Source organism: Lemur catta, chromosome 1 (assembly GCF_020740605.2).
Source record: "Lemur catta isolate mLemCat1 chromosome 1, mLemCat1.pri, whole genome shotgun sequence".
NCBI lineage: Eukaryota > Metazoa > Chordata > Mammalia > Primates > Lemuridae > Lemur > Lemur catta.
Genome location: NC_059128.1, coordinates 107309591 through 107336912, shown reverse-complemented (window position 1 = coordinate 107336912; position 27322 = coordinate 107309591). Strand labels below are relative to the sequence as shown.

Below are 27322 nucleotides of genomic sequence, written 5' to 3'. Positions count from 1 at the left end.
ATAACCCGGGGCAGCAGCAGCTCTGGAGGAGACAGCAAAGAGCTTTGAGAATGAAGTGCAGGGCTGGTTGTGTGGCCTGGCCCAAGGTGCATGCGGGGGCCATGCCTCTTCTTGGCTGTGTACGAGCTGGGTCAACTCTTCCTTGCCCCAGAGTGAGCTGGGGATGGGGTTTCTGACAGTCTCGTTCATTACCCACCGAGTCGTCCCTGCCCTGATTCCCAGAACCTACGGTATCACCTTCTGTAGCTAAATGTGACTAAGAGGCTTGAGATGGGAGAGGGCCACAGAGCCAGGAACCTGCACTGCAGCGGCACTCCCACCCTCAGGCATCAGAACAGGTAGGCGGGACACAGGCTTAAAGCCCATATTCCCAGAGACAAGTGGCCAACGGGCACCCTAAAATTCACATCTGCCAGAACCTCAAGACGCACTGGGGGTGGGCCCTGGCGCCCCAGTCAGGCCGCTGCCCTGGGTGACAACTCCAGGAGAGCCCCCGGAGAACCTCGACCACGGAGAGCAGAGGCTGGGGTGAGGGCACGTCTGAGCTTCCAGACCTTTCCCAGGCCCAGGAAGCATAAGCGCAGGCTGAGACGGAGGGAAGACACGGACACAGCGTGAGTTTCTAATCCAAACGCACTTTTCTTTATTCAAACCAGGGTCAAAGTGGTCAATGGGAATTGCCCTGAAGCCACGTGCCCGAGGGAGATCGCTTCTGACAAGGCTGCTGCCGCGTCACCACGGTGTTCTCGCGGCTGGCTGTGCGCAACCCCCACAGTGCACCTGCAAACACTACCAGGCAGGTCAGTCGACAAAAGCAAGGAATTAAACAAAAAACAAAACACGCTCAGTAGATTTCTTCTTTAAGCTCCCAGAGTTTCTGGACCAACGAGTCCCAACCCCCTAAGCCAGGAGTGAGGGGTTTAAAAACATGCCCCACTTCCACCAGTGCCGACGGAAACCCTGTTTTAAATTAAAAAATAAGCCAGTATACATCGTAGAAAATTTCTCTTAAAAATCTCACAATTTGTAAATGTATATTTTTTCTTTAACATAAAAGTTACAATATACGGTAAAACAAAAGGCTCAGGAAAATAATTTCAAAAAAAAAAGGAAGAAAAAGAAACCTGAAGTTTTGAATTAAAGCTGAAGACATTTTTTTTAAACCCTGTTGTTGAACCAGTGACTTTTTTTTATTGTGCTGATGGGTTAGAGAAAGAAATGTATTTAAAAACCTCAGTCCAGATACCCACAGCCGCCTCCAAAAGCCTCGCGCCCCACCCCCCTCCCCCAAGGTTGAGTCGCTACTTTTCCGCCAAGTTTGTGATTGTCAAGAGTTCACAAGTTTCGAATCCTGGGTCTCAGCTGTGCAGACGTTTGCGTGCTGCAGGCTAGCGTCGGTAGGGGTGGAATCCTTGCACATTATGGTTCTGACCTCGTCCAAAGCCACTGCCACCAGCAGGGGGCCCCCCAGACCCTGGCACCGAGGGACCCCCGTAGGAGGGGGGCTGCTGGCTGGGGTCCGAGAAGCCCTGTCCAAAGCCACTCAAGTCCTGTCCGTAACCTGCTGGGGGAGAGAGTCCTGTGAGCTCCGGGCGGGTGGTAGTCCCCAAGCAGCAGCCCTACGTGGTTGGCACTGACCTCCGAGCAAGGCTGCCTGGACTGTTTGTTGTCCTGCCTCAGAGTCCTCACTCCCACAGGGCGGGCAGGCCAGCCAAGGCATCAGTGTCCTGCAATGGCCAGGCGCCTACTGCCTTTCCCAAGGAAACGCGCCGAGGGAGTTTTTATCCCCCTCAAAGTCATGTGAGCAGGACCCACACAAGGGCATCCAGGCAGTTGGTTCTCACATGGAAGGTACCACTCTCAGGGTCTAAAAAAACACCCCACCAGTCCTTGCTTCGGGGTACAGCCCTGACCCCCCCCACCTCCTGGGTGCCCCTCACCACCGCTCTGGGGTTGGGCAGTGCCAGATGGCCCCCACACCGGCCCCTCTGCAGGGGCATGTCCACTGACAGGCATGTGGGGAACTAGGCCTTTGGGCCCAACCCAACTTCACTATGGCTCCATCGGCAGAGGGATCACCTGGCCCTGCACAGCTAGTCTGTCCCCACCGCTGACCTCAGTGGCGTGGGAGGTGCTTCTGGCCACGTGGACAGCACTGTCCTCAGATGGAGACGGCCCTGGCTCCTGCCCCACTGAATGTACACTTTGGAGAAAACCCCATCCCAGGCCCTCGGTGTTCCCAGTCAGGGTACACATGGGTACAGGTGCGCCTCCTGGAGGCTTGTGGCCAGTCAAGATCCTGGCACCAGCAAGGGCCCCTGCCCAGAGAACACTGCAAGAGTCCACCCCAACGCGGGATGGCCGAAGACACCTTGTCCGCTTCCTGGTGCAGGCAGGTCAGGAGGGCCGTGGCAGCTACAGCACCTGCAGAGGTGGCATCACTGCCTAGCCTGCCCACGAGGTGTAAACAAACCACTGGCCACAGCCCAGTGGGTCTGGAGAACAGGTACCGAGGCCCCACCAGACACAAGACCAGGGCGACTAACCCTAGGTGGCCGCGACATAGAGCAGTGGGCAGATGTGCACACCCTGCACGGGCGCTTTAGTACCCTGGCCAGGTGTGGATGGGTCAGGGCTTTGCTGAGGGACAAGAACCAATGCACACAGTGATCCAGGCTAGGCTTGCGCAAGGGCCTGGGGAACCTAGGTGCTGTGTTGCGTGAGGCACACAGATGCCTCAGGACAAACAGTTCCAACAACCAAAGCCAGATGACCTCCCGGTGGGCAACAGAGTGAAGGAATGCTTTCACAGGCACTGTGGAGCCCGTGGCCATCCTTGGAGCAGGAGCTCAGGCCACCTCACGAAGGTGCCCCATGTCCTCAGGCCCTGCCTGCAGGAGTGTCCCCAGGTGCTGCAAGGAGCTGCCACTGCAAGGAGCGGGGTCCCCAGGCTTCCAGCCCTCCCTGCTGGGGTCACTTCGTCCACCCTGACCGAAGCTGGCTCTGAAATCAGGTTCCATGCAGGGCAAGAATACTGGTGCAGGACTGCACTCCATCCTGACCCTGTCCTCCAACAAGCCCCAACCTAAAGCCACATGTGCCACTGTCCATAGATCCCGTCTAGGCAGCACCAACCCATGACCAGCCCTCTCAAGTCCAGCATGATGCCTGTGTCCAAGCCAGGGCCTGCTACAGACTTGAACCTCCACCCTGTGAGGGGTCTGCACCTGGAGCGGGGCTGATGGTGCCAGGAGCCAGAGCGCCTGAGGCCCCACCCTCACCAAGGGCCTCAACCTCAGACACAGAGCACCTTGAGCCCAACACAGTGATGGTGGCTGCTATACCATCTGCCTGTGGCCCCAGGAACCTCCCCTTGACCCAGTCCTGGCTCAGGTCCCCAAACCCAGGGACCTGGGGCACCTGCTATGGGACGGGTGTTCTATGCCCGGCAGGTCCTGCTCACCCGCGGCTGGTGCCGGAGTGGCACGAGCTCTCTCCAGCCACGCAGCACCACCAGCTGTCTTCCTTGCCACCCGCCAACACAGGCAAATGCTGGGGGACCCACCTGAGGGACGAAGGCAGGAGGCCACTTACCATACTGACCGTAGGGAAAGTCTGGCTGAGCCGTCGGGGGTTTGCTCATGTCAGGGGTGGCCTGAGACGGAGGTGGTGGGAAGGCCAGAGGTGCTGCCCCCGGAGTGGCTGGTGGAGGAGGAACCCCGGGGGGGGCAAACTGATCTGGAGGTGGAGGCGGAGGCCCGTAGCCAAAACCTGCAGACACAGGACAGGCAGGACTCGGTGTGCGGCAGTGGGGCTGGCTAGGGAGTGGCAGACCCAGGGCCCGGCCTGGCAGAAGCTGCCCAGATGGATTTCCATCTAAGACCCACAGAGCGGACAGGCCTTAAAAAAGCCACGTAATGGACGATGGAGCCACACTCCTGGGCCGCGGCACAGCTCATGGTGCATCCACTGCATGGAGCATAGGAGCGTATTTAAGTAGCAAGTGATTCCACAGACAGCAAAACAGCTCTTTAAAAGGGACAAAAATCTCCCACCATGCAGAGCCCAGACCACGTGCTCTGAGAGATAAATCGTCTATACAGGTGGAGGCCACCCACCAGCTTTCCAAACTGAGCGAAGTGCTAGAAGTGGCGGCCACCACACCCCCACCTGCCAGACCTCAGCCTCAGGTTATGCCCAACCTGTCTTATTAGAAACAAGATCAGAGAAGACAAGAGACTGCAAGCCTTTTCCATACAAGGCTGCCAGTCGGTCACTGAGCCAAAGGGCCACAGTGTGGCGAACCCTGGCTGGGACCAGGGAGCTTAACTGCCTAGTCCGCAGACACTGGCTATATGTGGCCTCTGAGCCCCCAAATGTAACTGATCCAAATTGCCATGTGCCCCAACTGTGAAACACATCCAAGGTGCCAAGGACTTAACGTCAGGCAGGACTGTGGGACATGTGATACTGGTCACAGGCTGAGTCTCTGGCGACACTAGGTGAGGTGACACAAGGTAATTCCTGTTTCTCTTTACTTTTGAAATGGGGCTACTGGAAAACCCACAGTCAGCCAGGTGGGCCTTTCTAACAGAGGGCGCTGAGGCCCCACACCTGGGCAGGTGACATCCCGGGCCTGCAGCTGACTCTGCACATCCCGCTCTCTGACTAGAAGGACAGGCACACAGGAAGTCGGTCACGGATGGGGAGGAGGCCAGATGCCCATCTTCCGAGGTGCTAACGTAAGGGAGGGCTAGCCAGGTGCACATGCCTGTGCTGCAAGCTCACAGGACCTGCAAGAACCACGGGGGCCACAGGCAAAGGCATCTGGTGGCACATGACCACTGATCAGTCAGCACTCTGCTACACAGGTACACATCAAGACTGCAGCATAAGCCTGGCCCAAGCGCCTGGCCCTCTGTCCCTCCGCAGGAGCAGACAGGCTGCCGAGACTTACTGAACTGCGGTGGGGCACCGTAGCCCTGCGGGAAGCCCTGAGGAGGAGGGAAGCCTCCGGGAGGGGTGGACACAATGTAGGATGTGAATGGTGGGGGTGGCGGGGGGGCTCCTCTGCCCGCAGGGGGCGGTCCGTAGCCACCTGGAACACACAAGGCAGGATGAGTGAGGGGCAGGGGAGGGCATTAGACAGCACCCCTCCCTAGCCAGACCCAGGGCCAAGGGCCCAGTGCAGCCTTCACCCTCCCTCCTCCAGTGAGAGCAGGGAAGAGCCCTAGAGTTGGAGGTTGCAGAGAGCTGGGTGGTGCCACTGCGCTCCAGCCTAGATGACAGAGTAAGACCCTGTCACTTTTTTTGTTTCTTAAGCCCTGGGAAAGACACTAACAACGGCTTTACCAACTGCAGAGGGGCCAGCTGCCACCTGAGCCCTGAGCCCTCATGTGCATCAGACTGTGCCTGTTGGGTACTGTCCCTCCCCTTCCCTCCACACATAAGGACTCACCAATCGCCTGTCCTGCTGGCACCCACATTCCTAGATGAGGAAACAGAAGAGGAGGGTTAGTGCAACATCTGCTCGGGCACTCACTGCCAAGCAGCAGCCGCAAAGCGTGGGCACCAGGGATGGGGCCCACCCGGCACTCTCCTGGTGCTCTGAGCACAGGGGCACAGCAGCCTAGTCCTCAGGGTGGCACCACGGGTAACCCACTCTGCAGGGAAGGCCCTCCCTTCACCCAGCCTGAGCAGGGGACACCCCTCTACTCCCACAGAGCCTGCCTTGGAAGTGCCTCTCCCTTGGCGCCCCACCACACAGTGGGCACTCTGTGGGCTGACCAGGCACAGGGCGCAGTCCCAGCTCCACGGGAGACACCAGAGCAGCCTGAGTTCTAAGCACTAAGGACACAGGGACAATCCTCACATGCCCCCAAACATCTGGATACAGAAAATGGTTTGCCTGTTTGTTTCCTTATTTCCAACATGGAAAGGCTCCTGAGAGAAACTGTCGGGTCAAACAAATGTTTTAGGACTGGGGGGACTGGGCATGGTGGTGGTGCCTGTAGTCCCAGCTACTTGGGAGCTTGAGGCAGGAGGATCATTTGAGCCTAGCAGTTTGAGCTGGAGGCTGCAGTGAGCTGTGATGACATCACTGTACTCCAGCCTGGGTGACAGAGAGACTCTGTCTCAAAAAAACAAAAACAAAATACACACACACACACACACACACACACACACACACACACACACACACAAAAAGGAATAGTAGCAGGGAAGCTGCAGATCAGGAACAGTGGAACCCTGCCACCAGCCTCGGCATCAGGTGAGGGCTGGGGCTGGGAAGGGGAGCCCTATGGGCCTCTCTGGGTGGCCAGCTCCAACCCTGCTGACTCAGCATTGTCCAGAAGATCAATGTCAGGGCAGAACCGACCACATGCAGGTCCTGGCCATGGAGGGCATATCACTTAGCAGAGGTGACAGCAAGGGACAAAGATCCAAAGCCTGCCAGGTCCTCATGGCCCCTGGAGGCACCCTCCCTCACATGTCCACACTACACGCAGCAAGGGAAAAGGACTTTGCAGGACAACCTGGAAATATCAGACCTCCAATCACTTCACACCTAGACCTGCCACAGCCCTTCCTGAAACCCTGGGGTGCAGCATCGAGACACGGTGGGCCAGCCTGAAACCCTCGAGCAAGACTCGGCCACCCAGATGGCAGACGGGCACCTGAGGCCATCCCACTCCCAAGGGCCAGAGAGATAGCAAGATGCCTTCTTGGTGATCCACAGGGAGTCCTGCTGGGAACGCCTCGCTGCACCCCTCCTGACAGTGCCTGGTGAGCATGTCGTGCCTCAGTGGTGGCTTCTTGTGCCCTAAAACTCTGTGGGTGGGGGCTGCAGGCCACACCCCTGGGGATCTCTGGGCCCCAGAGCGAGGGAGCCTGTGCAGAGGCCACGCGTTGGTGCCGAGCCCCATCTGGTCTGCCCAGGGCTCGGGAAGCCTTACCTTGGGGGCCGTAGCCTTGCTGCCACGTCGGTGGGGGCTGGCCTGCCCAGCCGTTGGCAGCATTGGGCACGACCCGGCTCCCCCACTGGCTGGCACCTGGCTGTCCCGGCGCTTGGCTTTTGCTGTCCCGAGGTTCGGCCCGTTTAACTTCCACCTAAACAAACCGAGCTCTGGTTTAGGAAGAAGCCATGGGCCCCAGCACCCCTTCCCTTCAGACACACCCTTGGGTAACTTACGACTACACTTAGCATCTTACGACTTAAGACTAAATACTTAACTATAAACCTTATTTAGGCCAGTAGCATTTTTTTCTTAAAAAAATTTTTTTTTGTTTAACTTTTTTGTTTAAAAAATGTTTCTCAGGTACAACAGATGCAACCGTAAGACATGTTGGGCCCCATACGCTGTGGACGCGGGACAGCTGAGAACCCTCAGGAGACAGACTGTCGTGTGTGACAAGGGATCTTTGCTCACATTAAATGGCAGCGTCCTCTTTCAATGGCCTCTTGAAAACACAGGACAAAAAGGGACCAGTATCTCCCCCGCAATTGGCACCCTCAGCGCAGGCCTCTCGGGACCCCACCCGCCACCGTGGCACCCTCGGGACCACTCAGAGCCCGCCCACCTGTGCTTTAGCTCATACCTGAGAAACACAGTTGGTGTTTTAACTTAGATTTTTATTTAAAATGTCTAATGGAAGATAAAGACTTACCTTCCCCAGGCTAACGCTTAAAGAATCTCAATTAACTCAAAATAATGTCAGAGGGAATGGATGTGATAAGAGAATCTTACATTACATCTAACAAAAAAAGTAAACAAACATGCAATAAAATGGACATTTGAATCAGTAAGCAATCTTCATACTGTGTTAGGTCAGCAACCCGAACCCTTCCCTTTGACCGTGTCAGAGCCACCCCGTTTGGAAGAGTAAGGCCAGAGGGGCTCGGAACAATGGGGCCACTGAGCCTGACCTACTTATCCTCAGTGCAGCCTTTAAAACTCTGGGCAGGATGACAACAACAAAAAGATCCCCCAACTTGAAGGCTGCCTCAGCATTCATGAATCCTAAATTTTTCTTATTTTTGTGATAAATTTTAATGAGAATAAAGAGACAATGAGTCCACCTGGAGTTACCCTGGGGGTCTCAGTCTGGAGAATTCCTCAGCTCTGCTGTTAGAGAACAGACAGGAAGTGGCAGCAGAGGCACAAAGCCCCCACCTGCCCGCTGCCCCAAGGACACTACCAGGACAGGATTATGGGAACAGAATCCTGTTAGCTCAAGGCAATGCGACAGGAGGGCCAAGGGACCCATTTCAAAGAATTCAAATTAGCGAGTCTTCACACACTCTCCTTGGGGGACTCTGGTTCCTGCTTACAAAGCAAAGCAGTCCTTGTAATTAAAAAAAAAAAAAAAATCCTTTTACCCTTTCCTATCTGAACACACCAGTGCAAAGTCACTTTGGTATCCAGTTCTGATTACCACCTGCGACCCGAGCCCTCTACAAACAGAAAACCCCCATGAGGGGCCAGGGGTGCGGCCACTATCCTGCTGACCAGTGAAGCTCGGCAATGGGCAAGCCGGATACCTGTGTGTCCTGCCTGGGAGACAACCTACACATCAAGGTCGCCTCAGACCAGTCAGAGGTGGCTGGGAGAGCCCAGGGGAGGTTGCCCAGGGACGGGAGTAGGTACGTGGCTCTGCACAGAGCCCTTTCTGCCCCACACATCAAGACCACGCTTCTTCCAAATTTTCAATGTCACATTGCCTTAAAATACTGAACACAGACTCCTTTGAACTTTGTTCGTAACTGTCATGCACCCTTGCAACCTGCATGCTAATTTTAAACTACAAGCTGCAGTGGATGTCAGAACAGGGAGTGTGTCTCCCTTTTTAGCTGGGTTCAAATAGAATTAATGAAGTCTGCAACAAAATCTAAGCCACCTGTATACAAAAATAACTATACAAACTCCAGTTTCTAAACATTCTGGCATGGAGAAGTGGGGCTGGGGTAGACAGAGGGATACAGGGTGGATGCAGCATTCCCACCACAGTACTTTACTGGACAAAAGCAGCCCTGGCTTTGTGGGGAGGCTGGGGAATTGGACTGCACAGCTGACCCGACCAGTGAGGGCCAGATCAGAACCGCATGCTGGGAGGGGGCCAGCTGCTGCCCGGGGGTGCTGACAGGGTTCAGAAGGACCCAGACAGGAATTCCGAGAAAATGGACCCCTAAGCTTTTGCTAACTGCAAGAAATTCCACACTGCAGAATTTCTACCAGTTATTCATTTCAGAGTTAACTTCTCAAAAAGCTCCAAGGGTCCAGGTGAAATGGCAATCTGGGGACCCCTTTCTGACACACACCTGGCAGGGGCTGGCCCGGGGGCTCTGCCTCCGTCCCTGCTCACCTCCATGGGGCAACACAGTATGAAGATGAAACAACCAGAGGTCACTTGACTGCATGGTGGTTAAGTACTATTGAGAGCATGTGGCTGGTACCGGAGTTCCACAGTAAGTGACCCAATTTAAAAAAACCAATCCTTCATGATGTTTTTCCATCTTTCAGTTTTAAGCGGAACCTCGGTTCTCAGAGGTCCACTGTGCATCGCATCACAGGCCAGCATTAGCCAGGAGAGATTGGGACAGACATCTGAAGGAGAGGTCACTGAAACCAAGCCTGAGGCAACACTGCGACCTCACTGGAGCCAGCCCACCCCACCAGGGCCTGCGTCCCCAGCGCCACCACCTGCCCTAGTCTCAGGTCACCCGGAGAGAGGGGCTCCAGGAGCAGAGCTGGGACATGTCCACCCTGCACAGAGAGCCATTCGGGAAGGATGGGACCCACCTCACTTCTGTGGACCTGGGTCCACCTCACAGCAGAGGATGAACTTGCCCAACCTCTTCTCCCTCACGGAATTTTCTTTTCCAGTGAAATCCCCAAGTTGCCTAAGACTTGGTTTGGTCTTAAGGTAAAATAAAACTACAACTACACACTTTTTTGCCCATGATGTCGTGAAAATGCATGTTGACAGCCTGGTCCACTGATTGTTCGTCCTCGAAAGTAATAAATCCAAAACCTAGCCAACGACGAAGAGTGAATCAAGGTAGCAGGGTGTTGTGACACAAAACAGGATGATGAACAGTATTAGGGACAGGCCAAGGGATCGACCGAGGGTTTCAGCTAAGCTGCATGTGGGGGTGTGTGGCCTGGGCCAAGGCTCTCCCTCCCGCAAACCGCCAGCTCAGCTGGACAGAGTAGACAGACAGTGATGTCCGCACTCCCCGCTGCAGCTCTGCTGACTGAGGCACTTGGAGGGCCTGAGAATGAACGTCACGGATAAATTTGGAAGAACAAAGGGGTACATCTTAAGAGGCAGCAGCCAGGGCGGCGGGTGGTGAGGTGCCCACTGTGCCGAGAGCCATGCCAGGGGGCTACCTGGGCTCTCACCTGAGCAAGTCGGCAGCAACGGCTCTGCACGCAGAGGCCCCGTGGAGAGCCCCGCCTCAGGAAGGGTGTGCGCGTGGATGTGTTTCTGCTTTTCTGAAACCCAGGGCTCTCCCCCTTGGCTGGCAATTTGCTTTGCAGCTAGTGCTGACAGCAGCCATATATTGTCTAAGCGTTAAACAGAGTACGGTATCTATCACAGTTAGTGCCTCGCCAAGCTTATCCAACACTGTTGGGTAAGCCCAAGGAGTCCTATCAGAGGTACTATACGTAGGCATATATGCATATATATGTGTATAAATAAAAAGTACACAGAGATACAGGCCACAACGGGTTCCAGCAGGTCAAATTCTGCTGTCAGCAGCAAGAGCAAGAGGCACCATGTAATCAAAAAAGAAAATTTTAAAGGAAAAAAAAAAAATTTAGCATTTCCCAAACACAAGAAAGTGGCAGTATAAACGAAGTTTGGTTGGTCTGGGGTGAGCGTGGCCCCACTAGTGGGGCATGTCTCGTCCTCTACATGCAGGAGTACACTGGGGCCTCCAGGCCCTGCCAGTCTGACGGCCCAAGAGACCCACTGAGCAGGCCGTCCCCCGTGCAGGAGGACCCCTAGGAGCACCAGCACCTCCCCAGATGGCCCATCTATTCGAGACAAAAGGAAGCTAGGGGCAGATAGCTGCCTGAAGACCTTGGAAGGACAAAGAGGGACGTGGAAGAGCTGGGAACTGGCTGAAAGTGGGTGAGCTCTAGAGCACCACACAGCAGGGACAGCACGCACTGTGCTCGGTCAGAGGTGTGAGCACGGCCCAGAAGGGCGTGGGGAAGGAGAGGCGGGAGGCCCCAGAAGGAGCAGCCACCCCGGGGCCTGCAAGCTGAAGAACAGGAGCCGGACCTGCAGTCGGCTGCGACCAGGTGGCAGGAAAAGGTTGGAAACGGAGGAAAAGGCAGCTCAGGAACCAAGGAGACAAAGGTCATCAGCCAAGGACAACGGAGCCAGGAGCCTGCGCACCTTCTCTGTGAACACGTGTGAGCCCAAGCAGGATTGTGTGGGTGTGAGTCTGCGACACAACAGAAGGGGAGTGGACCACGAAGGCAAAGCACACAGGAGACGAAGCCGAAGGGCCAGACCCAAGAATGGCGGACGTGGGAGGTGAGTGGGACAGCCCGGAGCAGGGAGGCCAGAGTCAGGGGCCCCGAGCAGCGGGGGGCTTCAACACACAGACACCTGGAGCCCGAGACACACTTGGATCCACGTAAGGGGACACATCCGCTACCTCCAGTCAACCAAGAGAGAGGAAGGAGATGGGGAAGAAGAGACAGATCTCAGAAGATGCGGAAAGGTCAGGGAAACAGAACGTGCTCTCTGGGAGGACCCGCCGAGCAGCACCGCGGTGTCTCCTCCCTCCCTCACTGGTACCCGCAGGGACGTTGTCAAAGCCCGATGGCAGCCCTGAAGCTCTATGCCAGCTCCTCCCACCCTTGCCTGCAACGTGGGCTCAGCAACGCGAGCTGCGTCCAGGCCACACAGGACAAGGACAGCGAGGAAAAGGGCAGTGACTCGGGCAGCCGCAGAGGACGGGGTGGGGTCGGTGGGTTTAGGAGCAGCCCTCAGATTCCCGAGCACTCAAAGTGTCATAAGATTGGAGGTAATACTGGGAACACAACATAGGTGATGAAACAACATATTTAAAAGTTGACATTTTCTCAAACTGCAGGAGTATCTGAAACCACAGGGCTCGCTTGGTCCGTTTATAGTGCAAGAGGCGGTGAGTCGTGGGTAAGGAGCCCCGGAGCGGGCTGTCTAGGAATGCGTCTGTCAAGAGGCGGCGTCACCGCTGAGGAGCGGGACAGAAACACCCGAAACTTCGTTTACACCCCACTGGAGCAAAGCCGCTCCCTCCTCTGACTGCGGGACTGGCCTGTACCTGTGTGATATAATTTAGCACCTGGAGAAGAGAAATCTAAAGAGATATCGTTAATCACAAACAATTCACAGAGAGAAAAGGAAAAACAACTTACTTAACATTACTGTACTTTACTATGAAACACTTAAGTACGTCACTAAGCATGTATGTCTAAATTAAATTAAGACTAAGACTTAACAGCTTAATTGACATGAAGTGAGGATACGTTCCTTAATCATGGAGAGGAGGCGGGTGAAAGTTCAAATGGCAAACTATTCTCCAGCATGGCGGATGCATGCTGTGGGCGACGCCACTCGGCGCGCTACTGGGCTGCCTTGACTGACCTGGGGCACTGGGGCTGGGGATGGTGGGGACACCGCGGGCAGAGCCAGGCTGGCAGAGCTGCTCACACGGCCAGCCCACAGGCGGCTGATGAACCAAAAACATATGGGCAGGGACAAACAGCAGCAGCCACAAAAAAGGGCCTGGAAGTCAGGTGCCCATGGCCCCAGCTCCACAGACCAACGTGGACAAGCAGGCGTAGGAAGCTGCGGGACACAATGTGGGAGGCCCTGAGGTGACTCTTAACCCCTCTGCCCGCTTGCCCCACTGACCTGAGGGGGGAACAAGAAAAAAAGTAGCAGCATGGGATGGATAACAGAGTTCACGTGCCAGCCGAGCTGGGCATCTGGCTGATGACAGGAGGTGACACTCAACCACACTGGCGAGGACTAACGAGAGACGCCGTAAGCAAGAAGGTGAAAATGTAAAAGAACCACACTCTCAGTACACATTTAAAAACAGAAACCAGGCTGAAATTCACGTCAAGTTGTAAAAACTTATTCAAAAGGACAAGCCCAAAACACAGTGTGACGTCTGACCTAAGTTGCACGGACAGGCTGAGGGACTGCGTGGAGGCCTACGCTCTGGTTATTGTCTCCAATCGCCCTCACTGAGGCAGGGGTTGCTACAGCCACCACCTAACTGTCTGGCGGGGGAAATAGTTTGCCATCTGAGGGGAGAGCAGGTAAAGAAGGTCGAGGACAAACTAGATCTGCCTTTACCTCGTGGCCTCTGCTTCTCTGCATCGTAGATCATGACCACCTCGGTGACCTGCAAAGAAGGGCGGTGTGAGGCCCAGGCCAGGGACACAGGAGCAGTTTCAGAGGACACGTTCTTTCCCGCAAACGCAATTAACAACTGCTGGGAGCATCTGACTCCAGTCTGGGACGTCCTGAGGCAAAAGGCCAGCATGTAGCTCTGACGTCTGAGAGTAGACGGGAGGCCGTACTGGCAGGGGCTGGACACAGGCTGAGGGCCACCACATGGCCAACAGTCCTGGGCACACAAGCCAGCAGGGGACGGGAGAGCTGGGAGACCCCATGGAAGCCCTTTGTACTCAGACATGGGCTGCAAGCCTGGAGAGGTGACAGGTGCTGGTGCCTCATCTCTGCCAGGGCTCCTGACTGCCGGCTCCACGCACAGCACCCTCAGGCACCGCCTGATACACCACACTGTGCCCAGGGCAAGCAAGGCTGCCCCAGATGATGGGGCCAGGCATGTGTGAGCTGCCAGACACAGCTTGAGTCCCACAGAGCCGTATGGGTGATCACGTGCCTCTGTCTCAGGTGCAGGGAGGGCACCAACTTCCTTGCAAAATCCTTCCTCTACTAAATCCCCTAATGATTCTATAGCATTTTCGTCTTTTCCAGAAAATAAAACCACACTTGGGGGAAGCTCTGCTGTTCCTGGAAAAAGCACCAAACAGGAAACAGGTCAAAACATCTCTTGCGACGTGCAGGGCGGCACGGAGGACAGTGTGAGCTCCTTCCAGACTCGGGTGCATCCTGCCCCAGCCTGGGACTGTGCTCATCTGCGGTGGCAGCACCTGCTGGTGTGCCCATCTCAGGGCCTCGTGGAGGGAAGGAGCTAACCGAGCTCCCAGGACTGGGCTTAGCATGGACCTGGCCTAGGACTGTTCCTCCTGCCACCGAGGGACACCACAGCCTCAGAGGCCCAGCTGGCTCCACGGCCAAGCCAGCCCCAAGGCTCTATAACCATCTAACATTTCACCACAATGGGCACGACAGATTCAGAAGGGCCACCCAGAGGTCCACCTGGCTGGTCCACATTGGCCTGGAAAAGCCATGGGAACCCTCTACTGGGGTATTAAATGGCCATGAGAGGAAAGGCTGGGTTTTTGGTCTTCTTTTTTGGTTGTGGGTAGTGGGTTACGGGAACACAGAGAAAGCTCCCAGCTGAGCCCCGTAAACCCATAGGTCCACCATGCCACCCTGAGAAGGCCGAGGGGCAAGCAAATGCTGCCCCAACTCGTCAGTGCTGCTGGGGTGAAGAACTCACCACTCCAAATTTCTTGAAGTATTCCCTGAGTTCGGTCTCACCACAGTTGTGAGGAATTCCACCGACAAATATCTTATTGGATTTGCTGCTGTCACTCCTGGACCCTTTCTGCTGTTTCAAGAAGGAAAAGATAGTCAGTTCACATGGGAACCCTCAAAACACTTCCCGTGAGCTGTGCACAACTGCGCTGGCTTTAGGGTCGGCTGAGAGCCAGACGGAAGCACTCCACAATCCAGCAGTCCAGACAGCAACCGCAACACAGAGCTACGCCGAGAGGCTGTATCCACCTTCCACGGGGAGCCGAGAAGACAGGGATCTGGCACTTTTGCAGGGCTGTTTCAAATAAACATGAGCACAGCACCAGTGTCCTGCCACCAGGCAGCTCTGCAACGCGAAGCCAGAGATTGCAGAATGATGGGAAAGAGGCAGCTTCGAGAGATGACATTGGCTTTCAGGCTGTAGTTCTTCAGCTGGTGACAGAGATGACTACAGAACTCTCCAGCAACTGAAGAGCCGTGTAAGACCCGCCCTCATCTCCCACCTCCCTAACACCAACCCCAGAGCTCCGTGTGCCAACTCCGTGGGGCCAAGGGCACCTGCCATGGATACCACTCATGGGACCCAGTAATGGCCAGGCGGGCTCGGGCTGCCCTCCCCCGCCCCACTCCCTCCCAGCCCTTTCTTCCTATCCAAGGGCGTGTTTTAAGGGGTCCCAAACACTTTGGGGGTGAGTATTCACTGCTGTGATTGTGGGGGCAGCTCCCGGGCACGTACATGGGTCAAAAGTCAGTTGTTCAGTTTGTTTTATGCATACTGTATCTTGATAAAGCTGCTACAATGATCAGGTGAAATATAAACCCTGACTGGATTCCAGTCTGGAAAGAACCTCTGTGAAAATTGTCTGTGAAACAATTCTAGAAATGGGACATGAACTGGACCTAAGGTAACACCGGGAACGACCGCAGACGTGCCTCAGCTGCTGGCGGGTCTGTGGGCGGATATGCACTCTCCAGTCCTTAGGAGAAGGACATGTAGGCAAAGATGGATATAAATACATATATAAACCTAGCGAAACAGTGACAACTGATGAATTTAGATGGTGTATTTAGGTGTTTGTAGTACTAGTTTTCTGATTTTTCTGTACTTGGAAACCTTCCTAATAAAAAGCTGGAAAAATAAAAGCTGTCTCCAGGGTCTGTGGTCCATCCACCAGCAGCAACTGGGGCTTTCTCAGGCCCAGCCCTGCCGCCCACTCGGGAGGCCGTGCTCAGAGCCGTACAAGCCTGCGGGTCAGTGGGGCTGGAGTGCTCTCCATCTGCACCATCGCATGCGACCCCAGGTGGTGGCCTGAGGACCGCTGGGCTGGTGGAAGGTGAGGTATGTGTGGGTGGTGGCTGGACCCAGAAGCTAAGGCCCATGCTGGTCCAGCCACATGAGCACCAGGGCCACGTGCACAGAAAACTCTGCAGAGGCGCCAGAGGGGATCTCAAGTGCAGCTGTAAAAGTGACCAGCACTGAGCTCCCAGACAGGGCCTGGGCAGGTGGAAGTTGAGCAGTGGGGTGGGCGGGGGCCATGGGATCAAACCAAAGCCTCCCAACGATGAATGGCGTAAGCTGTCATTATTTTCCTTAAGGCAGACTAATAAGAATTTTCTTGGCCACAAGATAAAACACTCACAGTACTGCATGAACCTGAGTAATTCTCAACTGTTCAGGGTCCACCCAGAAGCCCTCTGTGTCTCTCCATCTCACAGAGCACGTGTTTCCCTCACACTCTGCCTGACTGACACGGTCACCCAGCCCCGCCCCTTACCCATCCTTCCTTCGGCCGTGTTCTCTCGGGCTGCATCCCCCGGGGTGTGCATGGCTTTGGGTCGATCTGCAGAAAGTTTCAAACCAGCCAGTTGTGAATACGAGGCCATTTCCTCTAGGAAAGAAGGTGTTAGCCACACCAGCCCGACACAGCAAAGCAGCCCCCGCCCATAGGCTCCATTCGCCGTGTGCCCTGCTCCAACATCCAGTCTAAACACCAAGGCTTAACTCTTTTAAATCAACCCCACACTATAATGTTCTCAGCCACAAACATCAATCGCAGTGTGGCACAGAGTTAAGCCAAAGGACGGACAAATGAGACAGTACAAGCCTCCAGGAAGGACACTTACGTTTCGGCCATCCAGTGTGTGTGGTCTACTGGCCAGCACTGTTCCCACACAGTTTGGGTCTTTAAATTTGACAAACCCAAAACCTCGAGACTGGTTGGTTGTTTTATCTTTCATGATAACACAGTCTACAACTTCTCCATATTGGGAAAAGTAGCTGCGCAGAGTCTCTGTTCAGAGATTGGAAACAAAAGACAAACACCACCAAAGTATTAGGCACAAGTCTCACGGGTGGGGTGTAAACACACACACACACACTCTTCTAGCTCATCAGCTGCACCTGAAAACATCGGCAACTATCAACATTTAACAGGCTCATCCAATAAATGTCTGAGGGTGGGAGTGAGTCGAGGACAAGGGGAATTCTGCCCAACACGCACTCTGTCCTCAGGTACGTCAGAGCAGCTGCCAGTGGCCACAGCACTGGCACACGGTCCTGGGGCACCTAGGAGAGCAGAGTTTAAGGAAATGCAAACGTGGCAACTCTGAATGCCAACCAGTAACTGTGGAAAGCCAACTTCACAAACTTTCTCCTGCCCTTCTGATCTCAATGACTGCCCTGGCAGGACCCTAGCCCTCTGCATTCCACAGCCTCTAGAATATTCTGCCTCTAGAACCTTCCTCAGCCTGAGCTAGGATCTGCCGTCTGAAGTCTTCCCTAGAACACTGACACATCAGGGCCAAATTAACAGTTTCAAAGCAAACACAACCCTCTGCCCCCAGCCAACTTCCAATCAAATGTCCCCTGCCCAGAAAGCAAGACAATATCAAAAGGACTTTACAAAACCCAAGATGGCAGAGAAAGGCTGACACCACCTGAAGCCCAAGGCCACACAGCCTGCAGCCCCCACCCACACCTACCTTGGGTCGTGCTCCAGTCAAGACCACCCACGAAGAGCTTCCTGCAATTCAAAGAGAAACATTCAGGATCAAGAGGCTCGGCCTCAGAAAATGCCCCCATCTGACCCATCCTGAGGTCCTAGTTCTAAATGTGGAAGAAGTTTATGCAAACATGCTCAATTATGTCAATGCCAACAGCACACAGAGCTCACAGCAGTGGGCATGTCAGCCTCCATGCTGTCTGCAGACATGAAACATTATCCCAAGCCCTGCCAACACCCAGAGGGACGACACACCAACCACGAGGACAGCAGGAAAGGAGTTCCTATGACACAGGCACCAGTGACCACACAGGCCCACATGGATTCCAAGGGGGATTCAGGGCATGCCTTCCTACTGCTTTTACAAGTATTATATCACCAGGAAAAGGAATTTAGAAGTCTAGTTTTGGTCTACGGCCATACCACCCTAAACGCGCCTGATCTCGTCTGATCTCAGAACCTCAGGGTTGGGCCTGGTTAGTACTTAGATGAGAGAAGTCTAGTTTTGAGATGACACACAATAAATGAGAGGAAAAACAGATACCTAAGACACCCACACCAGGCCGGGTGCAGTGGCTCATGCCTGTAATCCTAGCACTCTGGGAGGCCATGGCGGGAGGATCGCTCAAGATCAGGAGTTTGAGACCAGCCTGAGCAAGAGCGAGACCCCGTCTCCACTAAAAAATAGAAAGAAATTAACCGGACAACTAAAAATATATAGAAAAAAATTAGCCGGGTATGGTGGCACATGCCTGTAGTCCCAGCTACTCGATAGGCTGAGGCAAGAGGATCGCTTGAGCCCAAGAGTTTGAGGTTGCCGTGAGCTAGGCTGATGCCACGGCACTCTAGACCTGGGCAACAGAGTGAGACTCTGTCTCAAATAAATAAATAAATAAATAAATAAAATTTAAAAAGACCCACACCACACAGCCTCTGAATTACAGCCTGCGGAGGGGTCTAGCCAAAGCTTCAGCTATGCACCTTGCATTCATGAAGAGGGTCCCACAAATAATGGGGAGGGTCTTTGAAGCTCCAGGCTGAGAACGAGAATCCCATGTCCACACTCCTACCCCAGGGTGGCCTGGGCTGTCTTTTTGGGCAGAGACACTGGAGCTCTCTCCCCAGGAATCCAACCATCCACCCGATGGCCACACAGGCCTGGCTGGAGCTCTGTGGACAGAGCAGCCGGGAGCAGGCCTTGAGCTGGCACCAGACACCCCCATGGGCCTTGGCTGTTGTGCCGCCCCACAGAAACCGTGCTCACCTTGCAGCACCACTCGGCACAGCTAACACGTGCCACAGGGCTCATCCACTCACGGGGCCTCAGATGTCACTCAGGTTTCCCCCAAGCCCAGGAGGCAGACTCAAGAGACCAGGAGGAGGCGAGTCTCCTGTCCTGCCCGCCTACCCCAGGCAAGAGGACTGAGCTGAGCCTGGGATGTATGCTCTGTGGTGACACAGTCCTCACTCTCGGAACTGGACCCAGACGCTACATGGGGGTCTTCTGGGACCACAGCATCCTCCAGGCTTGAGTCACCACTTGAGACACAGAACCGTGCCGGCTGCCCTGACAACACCAGTCCAACACAGGTCCCTGACAGCCACACCACACTCGGCTTTGAGACAAAAAGGCCCCTGCCAGGTTCAAGGGACTACTGCACCATCAGCAGTCAAAGGAGCTGCGTGCCAGGATGTGGCTATCCCTCTCCAGTCCCTGCCAGCTCGTCTGCAGAGACCCCTGTGAGGTGGCCGGCGAACCCATCGCCTCCACTAAATGACTGCCCGGCCACAAACCCCAGCCTCACGGAGTCAGCCCTTGCAAAGATGCTTGTTTCTACTCTTTCTTTCTCCGTAAGGGTAATTTTAAACATAGTGTGTGAAAAATAACTTTCCTACCACCAAAAAGGTACCCACTGCCATCTTCAAAATGTCACCAGACCAGCACGCGCCCCCGTTCCGGTGTGGAGAGGGCGCAGTGGCCATCCTGTGTTTTGTGTCCCTTAGAGATGAGATCTGTGTAGACAAGTTTCAGAGGAAACGTGCTGATCAAGCAGTGTGGGAGGCTCAGATTTAGGCCTCAATAACTCAAACTCCTGCATCTCCCACGCACCCTTCAGAGCCAGGCCAGGGAGCACAGAGGTCAGACCCAGCGATCCCACAGGAGCGCGGCCTCTCTGGGCTCCTCTCCCGGCAGGCTGCACTGGGCAGGTAGTGCTGACTCAGCCCAGCACCTCTCACGTCCCTGGCCAGCAGGGCCGGCGCCCAGCAGGAGAGCCAGTTGACCTCCACGAAGGAGTGAAGGGCCCTCAAAGCTGCCTGGAACTGCGAGAAACTGCAGGGTTTGCACAGTCCTTGGGAGGGGAGTTCAAGCATTCTCAAAAAAAAATTAAAAAATAAAACCAAACCTAAGTCACTTGGAGAAATACCAGCCTCTATTTAGTGCTGCACCCAACCCAAACAGTAAGGTAATGAGCAGGTGTCATTTCTCCAAGCACCCATCCCTGCCTGCCCTGGGAGGAAGGAACTTGTCGGACCAGTCCAAGTTCAGCCTCATTTACATTTCAGAAAGTGGGTATTGAGGAGGAAGGCGAGGTAGCCATTACTGGCACACCTGACAACGCCAGTGGTCAGGTAACAGTGTCAACACTGCACTTCTCATACTTCCACCACTGCACTATATCCGTAAAAGAGAATGAAAGTCTGTGTTCTTGGGAAATAGCGCTGCCCTCAGTGTCCACATAGAGGGACACTGGGTCTCCAGCTCACTCCCAAATATTTCAACAAAAATACACACATGTCAGGGCAGGAGCCAGCAAGAGCGGCACATGCCAAGGGGCAAAATGTTAGCCTGTGGTGAGTGTGGTTGGGTAAAGACTATATAGAAATTTTTGCTACTATTTTTGTAATTTTTCTGTAAGTCTGAAGTTATACACAACTATGTTATGAAAAATTTTCATTACTGAGGAAATGACAGAATTTAAGTTTCCTTTGGAACAACAGGTTCATCACTTATGATATCTGGGCTAGATGGCGAGGGATCTTTCATTTTACAGTGTGTCTGCTCTGGAGGAGGAAAACTGCGAGCCTGTGCCGTGGCTGCCGTGTTTGTGTCTGCTATGCTCCTGCGCAGAAGGCAGGATTGGCACATTCTCCCCAGTCTACAGACAGAAAGTTCCAGGAGGTCCCAGGAGGCAAGTCTCACCTCCTCGAAGGCAGGGATCAGCTCCAGGACCACAGCACAAAGTCCCCATCTCTGAGGTTCAGGTGTTTCCAATCAATAGAGCAAGAATGCCCCTGGCTTCCAACCCAGCCAGGCAGCAAGAAGCCAGAGCAGAGGGACTCGAGCCCACGCCCCAGAAACACACGGCTGGGTCTTGCCCTTGCTGAGGGTAAACCAGCCACTCTCCACCCCTCTGCCCCAGGCAGCGTGACCAACCTGATACATGCTGATGTTCAGACTTCCTACAACTCCGGCACAGAACGGGCTACGCCAGCATCCAAGGGTCTGCGGACCTTACCCGCTCACTGGGGCTGGCAGTCCCTTTTGTAGTACTAACAGCCTGGCCTAGCTTAGACTGCCACTCACTCGGCAGTGTGTGGATTTAATGTGTTAATTGGCCAATTAACACTGGACTATGCAGATTAAGGGATTAGTTAAAACATGGCTCTCACGCTGGTCACCATAGGCTGGTAGCATGTCTGGAGCTGGGAGTCAGGGGCTCCTACAGACCCTGCACCCCACAAACCCACATGAGGGTAGCAGCTGCTCAGCACCCCCAGCCAACGTAACCCAGAGTCAGGTGTGCTGTCTGCCCCCCAGAGGTCCTGACAGACGTCCTCTGGGATCTGCACACCTAGTACCTGGGGCATTGAGACCCAATCTCGAGCCTCCACTTGGCCCCGTATCCCAGGATCTGCATGCGCAATACGGTGGGTGCTCAGCCCATGGCTGCTGGAGGCTTCCTTTCGGAAAGCACTCTGCAGAAGCAACCTGTGGCTAACAGACGGGTTAATATTCACCCTCTTCCACCTGTTGAAACCAAAACATGTTTTTGGATGATGACCTGCTTGTGCTCTGTGTACTTTAGGGCAGCCGCGTGGCATTTATGCCAGAAAGTAACTCTCCAGAGGCTTCCTCTGGTCCAGGCTGAGTGCCAAGGGCGCCAGCCTCCTGGCAGCACCCTAAGGAGCTTTGCAAAGCAACAGCCCGGCCTGGCACTCTGAGCAAACAGCCTCCCTGTACAGAGGGCACGACCTGTGCCTTCCTGCAGGGCCTGGTACCCAGCTGGGAGCCTGCCTCCCGCTGAGCAGCACCTGGGCCACACCACCATCCCCTCGCACCACCATCACCCTCGTGAGCTGAGCCCACAAAGGAGGCAGCCCAGGACCAGTGCCGGCCGTTCTGTAAATGGGCCTTTATCTTCTTCAAGAACATAAAATCAGAGCCTATGCAGGGACTTTCCTGCCTCTCGGGGTGAGGCGCACTGAGACCTCACCTCCAAGAGCACAGACCCCCTTGAATGGAGCCCGGCATCACCCCAGGTGCCCTTGGCTCCCTGCAGGGAGGCAGCAGACCCAGAAGCCAGGGCGGCCACGCCACTTCCCAGCCCTCCTGCTGCCACAGGGAGGAAGCTCCCCCGGCCAGGTCAGAACAAGGACCACCTCACCCATAGCCCACATCTTGACCCGTGAGCCCGGGCCAGCCTGGGCCTCCCGCCAACAGGGTGAGATCACCTCCCCCACCCCCACCTCGGGGCCCACAGGTCACATGAGAAGCACCAGGAACATCAACATGCTGTCATGTGAAGCAGCCCCCTGAGCACCCTTCTACCTGGTACTAACTACTTACACCTACAACCTCCCAAGAGGCTCCACTCACCCTGCCCTCTCAGACAGACCAGGGTGCTCCCGGACCACCTCAGAGCCAGGAAGGAACCTCGGTCATCAGCATTTGCCAAGTAAGTGACCTGCTGCCTAATGCTGTGCTCACAACTCTTAAGTGATCCTGACATCATAATGAGATGCGGCTACTCCGTGATATCCTCCACAGAAACGATGCTATCACGGGAAACAGGCTTGCATGAGAAAAAGGCCTCAGTTGACAGAAGACACCAAACCTCTAGTTAGCACTCATGTAACGAATAGAGCTGGGCTGACCACGAGCATTCTCGTGCCACGTGGACAGTGAAAGGAGCGTGGACTCCCAGGTCTGGTCTGCCCACTCCCTGGGGTGACCCTGGGCAGGTCCTCTGAACTGTCTCTCTGGCAAAGGGAAGGGTCAGAGTCAGAACTGCAAGCACCACTAGGCAGCAGGCACGCAGCAGGGGCTCCCAGGAGGTGGCTGTCAGCGCTAAGTCACTCTTCGGAGTGTCCGAGTGTGGGGAGGGCAGGTGTGGTTTGCCGTGACGCTGCCTATCTAAACGCACGGCCTACTGCAGACCACTGAAGTCGGAGGGAAGTTGCTCAGGAGTGCGTTCCACCTTCACAGCCCATCTCGCAGGCTCCCCGACACAGGACACAAGTCCAGAACCACAGGAGCAAATGGCAAGAACACAGTGGGAACCAGGACAAAAAGAGCAACGACATTCCCAGACAGTGGCTCTCACTCAGGCAATTCTGTCCCCAGGAGACACTGAGCCATATCTGTGGACATCTGTGGTTGTCACACTGGGGGGTGCTCCTGGTATGGGGTGGGTGGAGGCAGGGACTCTGCTCAGCACCTGCAGTGCCCAGGATGGCCCCACCCCAGAGAACGATCCAGGCTGAAATGTTGACAGTGCCAAGGTGGAGCGACATCCCTGGGAATAACAACCAAATGTGACTCAAGAGCCCTAGAAAGGACCATCTCTGCCCCCCCCACCCTCATTAGGTTCCCACAGGCCCCTACGCTGCAAGAAACGGCCTCCTCCCCCAGTCAGGGCCACCTCCGACCTGACCAACAACAAGCCCTCCCGCTCTACTCTGCTCACCCTGGGCGGGCGTCTAATCACCTTTCCAGGCCCTGCCAGGAGCCCAACTCAGGTGTGTCTGCTTCCAAAACCCATTTTAGAAGTAACCATGACCACAAAGGACCCAAGCCCTTGGCCCGTCCCCCGCCCTGCACCATCACTCAGCCCAGCTGCAGGACCCGCTGTCGGCCTTCCTGGCTCTGGGCAGCTGCAGACTCACGCCACGCACGTAGGTCTTTTCTCTAAGCCACCAGATGCAGCCTTCTCTTCCCTTGGGCGAGTCTTTCCTTCCTCCATGACTTTCCTCAAATACGTCCAGGTGTCCCTGTCTTGCCACTCCCAGGGTGACGCAGACAGAACCAAGTGTACCAGATAAAATCTTCCACAAACCTATCTCCAGCTCCATGACAGTCTGCTGCCTCTGAGGCCAGCAGAACAAAACGGTCACTTGAGGCAGCCACTTAGAGCCTCTCCATCCACGCCAACCCAGGAGTAAGCCCTGCGGCCAGACAGCAGCAACCACTGGTGTGGGCCAAGAGCCTGCCAGTCTCTGAGGTCGTGGCAGCTCCCAGAACCCAAGACAGAGGGGCCTAAAGCCCAGAAACTTTACTTCCCAGGGCCCAGGGAAGGGCAGGACAGATGGCAGCCCCCGGCTCATCAGTCTCCCAAGCCCTCCAGACCCCCCACTCGGCACCCAATCCTCTAAATCCAGCCAGCAGGTGAGTACCTGTCCCCATCCTGCACACGACAGGACCAGAACAGGCCTCGCTCCCAAGTGTGGGCCACACGAGAGACCCACCACCGTGCTGACCATAACTGCTACTGCTCAGATGGTCCTGCCCGCCCTGAAGATCCAGCCCTCTCCCTTCCTAGGCTGCCGTGGGCTGCGGAACATACAAAAGACCAGTACAGCTGCCCGTCAGCTCTCCTGTCAGGTTGCATGGTCAAGACTCCAGGCACTGTCTCCCTAGGCTCAAACACAAAAGCAGAGCTTGCCCAGAGGATGACTCTCGAGTCCACTTCCTAGGAGTGATCCTGGGTGTTGACACGCTTCCTGGGACATAGACACCTGCTGAGCTCCAGCAGGTGCAGTCTCGGACGAAGGTGCCCGAGGCTCTGACCCCTGCACCCCAAGAGCCATGTGCTGGACCCGGCCCTCCATGGTGGACCGTGAACCCTCCCCACCCTCTGCTCATTGGTGGCTCGGTGGCCAAAGTTCGACATCAGGAAGAGGAGCAGCTCCTCTAGCCTGCTGAGCCCTCAGGAAGGGGATCCATGCAGCTGGCTGTCGGCCAGACGTGAGGGGATGGTGTATGTCACTAGAGACACAGCAGACCCTTCACAGCACCAGTCTGCCACCCGCCTAAAAAGGAAGACATGCTTCAGTCCAAGCATGACACGCTCCCACATGTGAGCCACCACAACTGTGGTCTCCTCACAGGAAATCGCAAGGGGCCCTGTCATTAGGAGCTCAACAGGGCCACCAGCGCTTTACCAATGTTTGGGACAATGACACCAAGCAAGAAGTTCAAACGTAGACTAGACCTTCTACCTAAAATGGAAGCAAGTTTCCCATGTGAGATGTAAACTCATCAATACTTCCTGGCAACAGATTTTTGCTTACAAAGTAGTAAAAAAGCTGTGTGATTCAGAACTTTAAAACTTAGGCGACTCAGAGAGGCCTGGTCCTCCTGGCCAGTGCTGGCTGGGGGCTCCTCAGCCACAGCCAAGAGTGGGCACTATGGAGGGGAGGGACAGGACTCGCACACCTCCCCTGCCCACAAGCTCCTCAGCCCAGGACTAGGGCTAAGCTGAAAGGGCAGCCGGGCTCCAGCTTACTGTGCCTTGAGGAAAGTCCCCAGCCTGCCTCCTCCCTCTGCAACGAGCTGCACTAATTCATCCCCAAGCCCCTTCCTTCCTCGGCCCCAAGTCTGTGCTCTCCCAGGCCAGGAGGAAAGGGAACCCGCTGCCCTCAAGATCTCATACCTCTTGGCCCCCGCAGGTTGTCAAGTCAGCTCCCAGCCCCTGCCCACTATGGGCACAGGCACCTGCACAGCCTCCGAGTCCGCGCTGGGCCCCACCCGTGAATGACGACCACGAACGCAGGAGGCTGGGGGCTGAGTGCTGTCCCAGGTTCCCCAAAGGCAGGTGCGCTTTGTTGTACTTGGGGAGGGGAGAACCCTCACAAAGCGTCTCAGGTCCTCAAGCGTGGGCGGTGGCTGGTGCCAGACGGGGGCCCAGCGAGGCCCCCTCGGCCAAGTGATTGTTCACCCACCGCCCCAAGCACGCAAACCACCCGCCGCGCAGGGCTGAGGGAGCCGAAAAATTAACACGCGACTACGCGAACACCAACTCAGGCTGCTCTGCCGGAAGAATTTAACTATAAAATTATGTTGACGCTGCAGACGCTGGGTCTTGAAGAAGAAAACGGGACGGACTCGCGAACCGGCACAGGAGACTTTCCAGGCCCGGGAACGGCCCTCGTGGGACTCTGGCAGGCTCAGTACCGGCGAGCAGAGAGAAACGTGAGGAAACTTGGGTGCTAGAGTCTCCTCCTGACACCGGCGACGCCAGAGCGTCCCCTTCATGCGTCCCGACCCGCCCGCCACGGGGGGAGCGGGGCAACGCAGGGAAGGGGATCCAGGCCGCGTGCTCTGCGCGACCCCCCGACCTCAGGCCCGCACCCTCCCCCCGCCACCCCACCACCACCCTGGGGGACCCCGACGCCGGCGCCACAGCTGGGAGTTGAGCGGCAGCAGAACCAGAACCCCCCTCTGGGTCCACCACGTGCACCGATCCGCCAAGATGGGGCGCAGGCCAGGGGTATCTCTGGCCACGAAGTCGGGGAGCCGCGGCAAGGGATCCCACCCGCCCCACGCCTCACATTCGGGGTATCCCCGGCCACGAAGTCGGGAAGCGGCGGCAGAGGGGTCCCGCCTGTCCCCCGCCTCATATGCGGGGTAACGCGGCCACGAAGACGGGAAGCGGCGGCAGAGGGATCCCGCCCGCCCTCTTCCTCACATTGGGGTACCCCCGGCCACGAAATCAGGAAGCGGCATCGGGGACGCCCAGGGCCCCCCGGGTTCCCATTCCGGGTTCCTCAGACCAGGAAGTAGGGGAGCGGCGGCGGGAGCGCCCGGACGCCCACCAGGCGCCCATTTGGGGTCCCCCCCAGCCAGGAAGTCGGGAAGCGGCAGCAGAGGGGTCCTGCCCGCCCCCGCCTCATATTCGGGGTTCCTAAGCCAGGAAGTCGGATGCAGCGGTGCCCCGGACGCCCCCCGGCTGCCGCCCTGGTGCCGGCGGGAAGTGGCGACGAGTCCGGGCCCGAGTCCGCCCCCCGGCCGGCGTGACCTTGACGGGGCGGCCCCCGGCTCGGCCCGCCCCGGGGGCGGTGTCTGCGGCGGGGCGGGCGGCGGGGCCCGGTTGGCGGTGCAGGCCCGCGCCCGCCCGTCCTCACCCGATCTCGTCAGCGCCTGAGTTGTTCATGGCGGCGGCGGCGGCGCTCGGCGTTCCCGGGCCTTCTCGCTCGCTCCCGCCTCCGGAAGGTCACCCGCGCCGTCGCCCTCCCCACAGCCGCGGCCCGGATCTGCGCAACGGCGGCGGCGGCGGCGGCGGCTGCTGCCTCCTCCCCTCAGCGCCAACGGTCACCGCGCGTCCCCGCGCCGCCGC

General features: G+C 56.2%; 1 protein-coding gene across 13 annotated transcripts; it reads right to left on the bottom strand.

Annotated features, from left to right (window-relative positions):
* Positions 1–615: 615 nt before the first annotated feature.
* DAZAP1 (DAZ associated protein 1) lies at positions 616–27322 on the bottom strand. Of its 13 annotated transcripts, none has more exons than XM_045543227.1 (12): positions 27111–27322; positions 17686–17726; positions 16828–16994; positions 16479–16544; positions 14666–14776; positions 13369–13417; positions 9950–10032; positions 6957–7110; positions 5459–5488; positions 4958–5098; positions 3595–3771; positions 616–1564 (listed from the first exon to the last, which is right to left on the bottom strand). In XM_045543227.1, the coding sequence occupies exons 1-12, from the start codon at positions 27137–27139 to the stop codon at positions 1389–1391; spliced, it is 1224 nt and encodes a 407-aa protein (XP_045399183.1). In that variant the 5' UTR covers positions 27140–27322; the 3' UTR covers positions 616–1388. The 13 variants fall into 13 exon arrangements, with proteins under 13 accessions (XP_045399183.1, XP_045399189.1, XP_045399199.1 ...); XM_045543233.1 differs by having other exon boundaries at positions 616–1561; XM_045543243.1 differs by having other exon boundaries at positions 14666–14773.